General features: G+C 46.5%; 1 protein-coding gene across 1 annotated transcript in view; it reads left to right on the top strand.

Annotated features, from left to right (window-relative positions):
- Nucleotides 1-380: 380 nt before the first annotated feature.
- PRCP (prolylcarboxypeptidase) overlaps nucleotides 381-9,367 on the top strand; it is a 59,500-nt gene continuing 50,513 nt past the window's right edge. Inside the window, exon 1 of the mRNA XM_074955694.1 lies at nucleotides 381-619. Within this exon, the coding sequence (XP_074811795.1) occupies nucleotides 458-619 (162 nt within the window). The 5' untranslated portion in view covers nucleotides 381-457. The remainder of the gene's footprint in view (nucleotides 620-9,367) is intronic.

Below are 9,367 nucleotides of genomic sequence, written 5' to 3'. Positions count from 1 at the left end.
AATAGTCAAAGAATCCGCTGAGCGCAATCAGGCAGCCAGTAACCACTTCCAAACACAACAGCCAATCAGTGTTAGCCATCCCCAGCTTTGCAGCCAATCACTGCAGTCAAGCTAAAGAGAGACTCATTGCCCATCCCCGGAAATTCAACCACATCCTGGCATGCCCGGCCCGCCGACCAATCAGAGCACCATGCTGGGTAGGCCCCGCCCCCTGGATTGGTGACGGGTCTGAAGGCCCTCGGCAGATAGCTCCGAACCTCCATACCCTCGCTCGGCCTGGGGGCGGGGCGCTGAGGCCCTCAGCAGCCCCTCCCCATCGGGCTCGCGCTTTCCACGGCTCCTGCCCCCGCCCCCGGGGTTGCCCCTCGGCCTCTCCCGCCCCCCACGCGGGGCAGGGGCCGCGCCCCGGGGCCGGTATAAAGCGGGCGGAGCGCAGGCGGTGCCGCTTATAGGCGCTATGCTGCGGCTGCCGGGGCTGCTCCTGCTGCTCAGCCTGGGCAGCGTCTGCTGCCCTCCGGGGGTCCTCTCCGGCCTGCCCCTGGGCTCCCGGCGGGGCCCCCCGGGGAGAGCTCGGGCCCCCCGCGCCGCCCTCTACCAGACCCGCTACTTCCCCCAGAAGGTAAGCGCCTCCGCTCGCCCCGCCGGAGACACCCCCGGCCTCTGCCGGGGGCTCCCCTCCGCTGGGCCTAGGGCCACCCCAGCGTGAGTGTCTGGGGGGAGGGTCCCATCTGCTGGCCCCCCCCCCAGCCCCCTCCCCAGCGTGAGTGTCTGGGGGGGAGTCCCATCTGCTGCCCCCCCCCAGCCCCCTCCCCAGCGTGAGTGTCTGGGGGGGGGTCCCATCTGCTGGGGCTCCCCCCAGGCCCCTCCCCAGCGTGAGTGTCTGGGGGGGGCGGGGGGGCTTCCTACTGAGCAACCCCATTCCCAGCATGAGGGGTGTCTGTGGGGCCAACTCGGACTCGCTTCCCCAACATCTTCTCTGGGGTGCAGCATAGCTCTGGGGGCTTACCTGCATCCCATAGATGCTTCTCTGGTGTGTCTGTGGGGCCCCCAACTGCTGCCTGGGTAGGGCCCCTCTTTCTGTTGATCAGCACCCACTCCCTGGCACGAGGGTCTGATGTTGTCTGCCCCTTCCTCATGGTGTGTCTGTTAAGGGTCTTCTCTCTTATGCTTCTGAGGCTGTCTAAAACTTGGGCCAAGGGAGACCTCAGGCAGTTGTGAAAGAGCCTTTGAGAGTATCTCTACACTACAGTTAGACACCTGTAGCTGGCCCATGCCAACTGACTCAGGCTCATAGGGCTCGGGCTCAGGGGCAGTTTGATTGCCCTGTAGCTGTGCCTGAACATCTGCACTGCAATTAAACAGCCCTTTAGCCCAAGCTCTGTGAGCTCCAGTCAGCTAGCATAGACCTGCCACAGATTTTTAATTGCAGTGTAGACATACCCTAAATGTCTTGTTGAAATACAGCCTGTCAGGGTTCCTTCCACACTCTGAACTCTAGGGTACAGATGTGGGGACCCGCATGAAAGACCCCCTAAGCTTATTTCTACCAGCTTAGGTTAAAACTTCCCCAAGGCACAAAGTCTTTGCCCTTGGATTAGGTAAACGCTACCACTACCAAGTGATTTAACAAACGATCAGGGAAAGGACCACTTGGAGTTCCTATTTCCCCAACATATCCCCCCAAGCCCTTACACCCCCTTTCCTGGGGTGGCTTGAGAATAAACAAGATGAGCACAGACCAGCCTTGGATTTTTAAGACCCCCAAGAACCCAATCAGATTCTTAAAAAACAGAACTTTATTAGAAGAACAAAAAAAATAAGAGAACAACTCTGTAAGATCAGAATGGAAGATAATCTTACAGGCAGTCAGATTCAAAACATAGAGAATCCCTCTAGGCAAAAACTTAAATTACAAAAAGACACAAACAGGAATACACATTTCCTCCAGCATAGTGAATTTCACAAGCCAAAACAAAGAAAACCTAATGCATTTTCTTGCTAGATTACTTACTAACTTTACAGGAGTTCGAGGGCTTGCATCCTTGATCTGTTCCCGGCAAAGGTATCACAAAGACAGACAAAAGCCTTTCCCCCCACTTCAGATTTGAAAGTATCTTGTCATCTTCTCATTGGTCATTTTGGGTCAGGTGCCAGCCAGGTTACTTGAGCTTCTTAACCCTTTACAGGTAAAAGGACTTTGCCTCTGGCCATGAGAGATTTTATAGCACTGTATACAGAAAGGTGGTTATCCTTCCCTTTTTATTTGACACAGCCTGAATAGCTGTACTTAAAGTGGAAGCTCCTTGAGGCAGGGACCATCTTTTTGTTCTGTATTTGTGAAGTTCCTTGTGTGGTGGGACGCTGGTCTCTGACTAGTGCTGCTAGATGCTGAGGTAATACAAACAATAAAATAATAATAGTGGTGCATAAACCAGTGTGAGATCTTACCAGAGCTTTAAAAGAAGTCCCATGTGGAGGCATCTGCTTAGAATTTAGGGGCACGACTGTATCTGGCTGTATTAGGGGTTTTTTTTCCCTTTAAACTTCAGAACAGGAAATCATCAGTCCCAAACTACTGGCCTGTGGGATCCTGCAGTCTTGTTGCAAATGGAAAGAATTGCTTATAAAATGCTGGATAATGTTATTCTCAGTGGAACTTGTTCTAATTTCCTAGCATTGCGCAAATGGACATAAAGTATCTGAATGATAATCCTATTTGAGCACAGGCTCTTTCCCTTTCCATGTATAAAGCATTATCTCTGAATGCTTAATATCTAAAACTAATAAAAATTTGGAAAAACATTTCATTTCTGATGAATAGTTTAATATTACCTTTCTGTTAAGGGTAATGTTGCCCAGCAAGTCTACTGGCTGGGCAACACAAGGTTGCTATAAATGGCCCTGTTTTTTCCTCTTGATCATTCAGAGGATGGGTGATTGGCAATGAATTAGTCATGTCCCCTGTAAAGTCTCCTGGGTTGCTGCATAATTTTATTGTCACCCTTCTATGTGACTGTGAGACTGCTGTACAAGAGTGAAACAGTGCAGTGATGCTAATATGGTGTTTAGGGATTGGAAAACTTTACACACCTATTAGCAAGAGGAGGCCAATATGCAAAATAAGGCCACTAATGAAGTCCAGGGGCAATGCTCTGTGGAGGTGTCTAGTCCACTTCCTCTCTCAGCTATTGAGATTCTTGCCAAACTCTTGTGCTTGAACTATGCCCAATCATATTGACCTCTGGGTAGTAGGTATTGTGATACAGTTGAAATCACTTGACTCACATGGACTGCTGGAAGGGAAAGGATCTCTCCCTTCCTCCCTTTCCACACCAGTGTCCTAATCCCATAGGAGGTAGGAAGTTAAATTGGGGAGGAAGTCCACAGGATGGTCAGACAGCATGCCGTCCCCACCCCATGTATAAGCACATGACCTTACTGGGATGCTAGCACTGGACTGGAGTCCTCTCTCTCGTGTTAGAGACAAAGGAGGGGAACGGGTTTAGTAAGGATTCCATGAAGTAGTACTGCTTTCCTATGGATCATAATCCAATAGTCCCTGGGGACTCTCCTTTTCCAACTATCTGCCCACATAAGGGGGCACTTCCCACCCTTCAAAAAGACTCTCCTTATAGCCTCTTCCAATCACATACGTGCAATTTTTTTTTTAATCTGGAAGTGGAATTCCAACTTTCTGCCTGGTAACTAAAAGTCCCACAGCCCTAACCCCTAACAACACAGAAGCTTTGCTAACCCTCCAATAGGCTTAATCATATGGAGGAACAGACTGATTCTTTTGCTAGTGTAGCAATGAGGGCAAACAGGGATGTGGTGCATCATTCATTACCATGATACTAGTGTTGAGTGCTGGTGCCCAACTAACTGAGATGAATACGCAGGAATCTCATGATACTGGTGCTGAGCATGAGTATCGTTGTGTTGCAATGAATATAATTACAGTTCTACTTTTTCTTCTTTGCACCTTCATGCATCAGCTACAAATTTCATTTCCTTCTAGGTCTTGATACTTAGTTATGATGAAAAACATTAGAAACTTCATTGTACCCAGTGGTGTTGTGGCTGTGTCGGTCCCAGGATATTAGAGAGACAGGTGAGGTAATATCTTTTACTGGACCAACTTCTACTGGTGAGAGAGAAAAGCTTTCATGCTTACACAGACCTCTTTTTTTTTAAGCCTCTCATACTACACCAGTGTCCTGATCCTGTAGGAAGATAAACTGGGGAGGAAATCCAGGCAGCATGCCTTTCCTAGCCAATGCTAAAGAGCAAAAGTTGGTCTGATAAAAGATATTACCTCACCCACCTTCACATTAGAAACTTCAGGCAATTAAAGCTTTAGGTGGTATATGCTCTGATGGTTGGAATAGGAAGTACTAGGAGCCAGGAATCCTGGATTCTATTCCCTGTTCTGCTACTGACCCTGGCTATGTCTACACTAGCGCTTATGTTGGAGTAACTTATGTCGCTTGGGGAGAGAAGGTGGGTTATTTGCACTCCTGAGCAACATAAGCTGTAGTATAGATAAAGCCTAAGTTTGTCTACACTATCACGTTGGTCGGTAAAACTCTTGTTGGTCAGGGGTGTGAAAAAAAGGGAAACTCTTTCCTGCCAACACAGCTACTGCCACTCATTGGGGTGGGTTAATTATGCAGGCAGGAGAGCAGCTATGTGGGAGACCTTACAGCAGTACAGATGCAGTGGTACAGCTTTGCTGCTGTAAGGTCTGTAGTGTAGACATAACCATGGTTCCGTGGGTGAACCACAGGTTTGGGGAGACTAGTCCCTGCCGCGGCCCACCCCTTCTGCTTGAGGCCCCAGCCCCCAAGCCCAAATTCCACCCCCTGCAGCCACCAGCTCCCCTGCAGCCCCAGAGCACCAGGTGGGGTGTGCCCCCCCCACCCGAGAGCACCAGGTGTGTGGCTCCCCCCAGGTGTGTGTGTGGCCCGCCCTCCCCCCCGCACCCCGGAGCATTGGGCTGTGCAGCCCCGGTGCCAGGGACCCCTCAGCACTGGGCAGCCCCAGCTACTCTATCCCCAGGCCCAGCAGGCTTCCCTTCCTGGAAGAGTTGCAGCCTCCCTGGGCTGGGGCCAACTAGCTGCGGGGGAGGGACCTCTGGACTGAGTGTGGGTGGGGCCACCTTAGTCTCCTTTCCCCACACACAAGCCCCCCCTCAGCTGTTCCCTCCCCCCTTCCTTTCCTCCCTAAGACTGGAGGGGTGTTAATGGGCCACTTCGCCTTGAATGGTCCTTTAAATATGTGTTAAGTACATATCTAAACAATCTGTTCATCTTGTATTTATCAGTGACACTCTGAGACCTTGTCTACCTAGAACTTACTTCAGTATACCTTATGTGGCTCAGGGGTGTAAATAATCCACATTCCTGAACAACATAAATTACTCCGACCTAAGTGCCAGTGTAGACAACCCTGTATTGGTTGGAGAGCTTCTCTTGCTGACATATCTACCGTCTCTTGTGGGAGGTGGAGTAATTAAGCCGACAGGAGAGCTCTCTCCTGTCGGCTTAGAGCGTCCTCACCCGAAGCGCTACAGCAGTGCAGCTGTAGTTTCCAAGACCTGAAGAAGAGCGATGTGTAAGCTCAAAAGCTTGTCTCTTTCATGGACAGAAGTTGGTCCAGTAAAAGATATTACCTCACCCACCTTGTCTCTAAAATCCTGGGACCAACCCGACTGTAACAATACTACATACAAATGGGGATAACAATGTTTCACAACTTTATAGGACATCAGAGTATTATGTTTCTGTTCTCTATTTCTTATTTTAGCTTCTCAGCAACAAAGATCCTATTTTGATTCAAATGGTCTCTAACACAGGATTGAGAGAAGAAAAACATGTTCGGCATAATGACTTCTGGAATGTTATATAAAAATAGAGAACTGAATTTGTCCATACCGCAACAAACATTATAGTGTAAATCACAAAGCAGGCTTTCATTTTTAACCCATTTCTGTATATTCACCACTTCCAAAAATTCTCTTTCGGGCTGAAACTTTCTATACTAGATCTCTGTCCAAAGAGGTACTTTAAAAAGTTTGAGCAGAATCCTTTCAACAGGGGGTAAATTCCACTGCCAGAGAACAAACTTGATACTTTAAGCTTTAAAGAATATTTAATGGCATGTTGCAAATGGATAACTTCAGAAGAATTACCTCGAAAAGTCTCAACTTTTCATATTGTAAGTTCTAACTAATCTGTTAGGTAAATTTTTTTTTTTGCTGGGTGTGGGGTGTGCAGGGGAGAAGACTACAGTATTAAATAAAAAGTTGCAAATGACTGTAGGGGAAAATCACTTTTGCACAGAACAGTATTTCTGTGTTTAAATTGAGTTTGACTGTGAAGCGCATAAACAGTTTATAGCACTGTTTGAAACAGGATTTGTATCAAAGCTTTACTGCTGAGATTCAACTATTGCTGAATATGCTTTTTGTGCAACTGGGGAAGTACATAGTAGAATTATAAAGTTTAACATTAACTTCCTCTTTACCCGTTTTTTCTTACTTAAAGTGAGATTAAATGCAAAACGCTTATGTTGATGGAGGCTGAAGTCCAGAATGTTGAAAAACAAATCAAGTAATGCAGAAGTTAATGTTGCTATGAGACCTTTAACTTGCATACCTTGCTTGTACAGTATGGTGCATATCCGTGGCTGTCAATCTTATTTGTTGAAAACCAATTTTGGAATGGACTGGTGCAATGATGGCCATGTCCTGACACAGGTCTCTTTTTTTGCTACCTATTATTTCTCCCTACTGACCTTTTCCCCATCTTTTCTTTTATTTATTTTCTTATTCACTTTTGCTCTCATACATATTTCTTTCTGGCTTCTGAGTCTGATTCACACAGAATTTTGTATCAGTTTAACTATTTGGTATGTGACTTTTCTAGTGTAATAGTTAGAGGTGTGGGGGTGGTGTACCACTTTGTGTGCACACATTTATACCAATATGAAGGTGCTTGATAGCTTAATTCCCTTCCATTACAAGAATAAGCTATATCAGCATAAGCACTCTTATACTGGTATACTTGCATCCACTAGGGGAGATGTACTGCTTTAACTATATGGGTATAATTAATGCAGTATAATTTGTGTGTAGACAAGAACTTATCCTCTTTTCTTTGGTAGTTTTGATCCCATTCTCCTACTCACTAGAAGGCTACATATTGGGAGTGTTCACTGATGCTGTCTGAAGCCGAGCTGAGTGTAATGGAGAAGGGAAGATGGGGATGACAATCTGCAGCTTGCACCCACATTTGCTTGAGCTATTTTTATACAGCTAGCTATGTCAGAGGTCGCAATGAGAGGCAGGTGTGGGTAGCTCTCAAGGAGTCACTTACCAGTTTTATTTGCAGATTGGCAGCAGTTTTGCCATGTGTCGGGGGTCTGAGGGGTGGAGAATCTGGAATCATGCAGCTTTCCAGACCCACAGTGATCCTCTTCTGCCCCCTAAAACTAGTCTGGCACCTTTCTCCCTCCAGGAATCCCACATCCTAGATTGGAAACAGCGGAATGTGTATTAAAGTACTGTAGCCCTTGCAGGAGACTGTAGCCCACACAATTATTATAAGGTAAAGGACTAGGAACATGACGCAGAAATGCAAGGGGCCCATAGGCCTAGACCTATAAGAATGGCCCTACACTCATGCTAACTGCTTAAGTTAAACAGCCTGTGTAGGAGTAGTTGCTTAAAAGGGTTTGTGATCATGGTGCCTGGATGGGTCATGCTGAGAATGCCAGCTTAGGGCAGACTGCAAGAGATGGGGCATACAATCACCAAGACTGGTGATTTATTCTATAATCAGATTCCCCAGTCCAGTAACAAAACAGCTTCTGTAATACCCCACTGGTTAACCAGAAACCAAATACAGTCCCCTTTTAGGCAATCCAGCCTTTGGCTCCCATCTAGACAGCCAACTCTAAGGGCTTGTCTACACTACCCGCCGGATTGGTGGGCAGCGATTGATCCAGCGGGGGTTGATTTATCGCGTCTAGTATAGCGCTCTCCCGTCGACTCCAGTACCTCACCAGAACGAGAAGCGCAAGCGGAGTCGACGGGAGAGCGTCAGCTGTCGACTTACCGCAGTGAAGACACCACAGTAAGTAGCTTTAAGTACGTCAACTTCAGCTATGCTATTCACATAGCTGAAGTTGCGTATCTTAGATCGACGCCACGCAGTAGTGTAGACAAGCCCTAATATAGTGAGGGGTTACTAAAAACCTTATTCACCATAAAAGTTTTAGTTGTCCCAAAGGACCGGACGCATTGCCCACCAGGCCAGTGAATATTCCAGATTTCACCCAAATACAGCCAATCCTTATTAACTAAATCTTTTAAGAGATCAATATATGTACAAATGTGTGTAAAATCCTTAGGTCAATTTCATAGCAGAGATGGTGAGGCTGCTGGTTTGTAAAAGACTTTCTGGAATAAGTTTCGAAGGTTATAGTCCAATAGGCAGTCCAGGTGTAGAATCTGTTCAAGTTCTTCCATGAGAATTCCAGGATAATCCAAGGTAAACCCGGAGACTTCAGTTTTATGGTTTAGACCTTCCCTGTTCAGAGTTTAAGCAGACCTGAGGTGGCTGGATTAGGCCCGGGGCTTTCCTTTATAGCTTCCTAGCAAGCTGGCAAGCCTCTTGTCACAGCAGGACCTCTCCGGAGGAAGCAGAGGCCGTGCAGATAGTTGCTTTGAAGCTAATCTTCTGTTTCCTAGGCATACACAGATCATGAATGCATCCGATGAAGTGAGCTGTAGCTCACGAAAGCTTGTGCTCAAATAAATTTGTTAGTCTCTAAGGTGCCACAAGTACTCCTTTTCTTTTTACAGATAAACTAGTTGCATTCATTCACATAAGGCAGTTAGCCACTACTTCATTGTGGCATAGATAATTAAGTTGAAGATAATATAGATAATATTATTAGTTTCCTGCGGTATCTTACATCTTCGATCTTAAGGTTAACTGAACGATCTGCATGCATAATATAAAGCACTTAAGACATGAAAGGGAATTAGCGTCTACAAGCTGATTTCTATTACTACAAATAAATGGGTTAATGATTGCTGGTCTAGTACATTTCTTTGAAATTCACATACAAGTAGATTGTCCTGATCACATTTCAGTGCCTCCTGTTAAGTTATGGGTCATACCCAAGTTGGCTGATCTGTCAGTGTCACAGGGTTAGCATAAGTAAACTATTAGTGACCTTAAACCACAGGATGGCATAAGACTTCGTTTTGCTTGTTTTGTAGTAATCACAAGTGCTGAAATTAAGGAAAACTGCAGACAGGTAACATCAAGAAGGCAGTTTGTACCAGTTTAGGGTGTTT

Source organism: Natator depressus, chromosome 1, assembly GCF_965152275.1.
Source record: "Natator depressus isolate rNatDep1 chromosome 1, rNatDep2.hap1, whole genome shotgun sequence".
In the NCBI taxonomy this organism is placed as follows: Eukaryota; Metazoa; Chordata; order Testudines; family Cheloniidae; genus Natator; species Natator depressus.
This window is presented reverse-complemented; position numbering and strand designations above follow the sequence as displayed.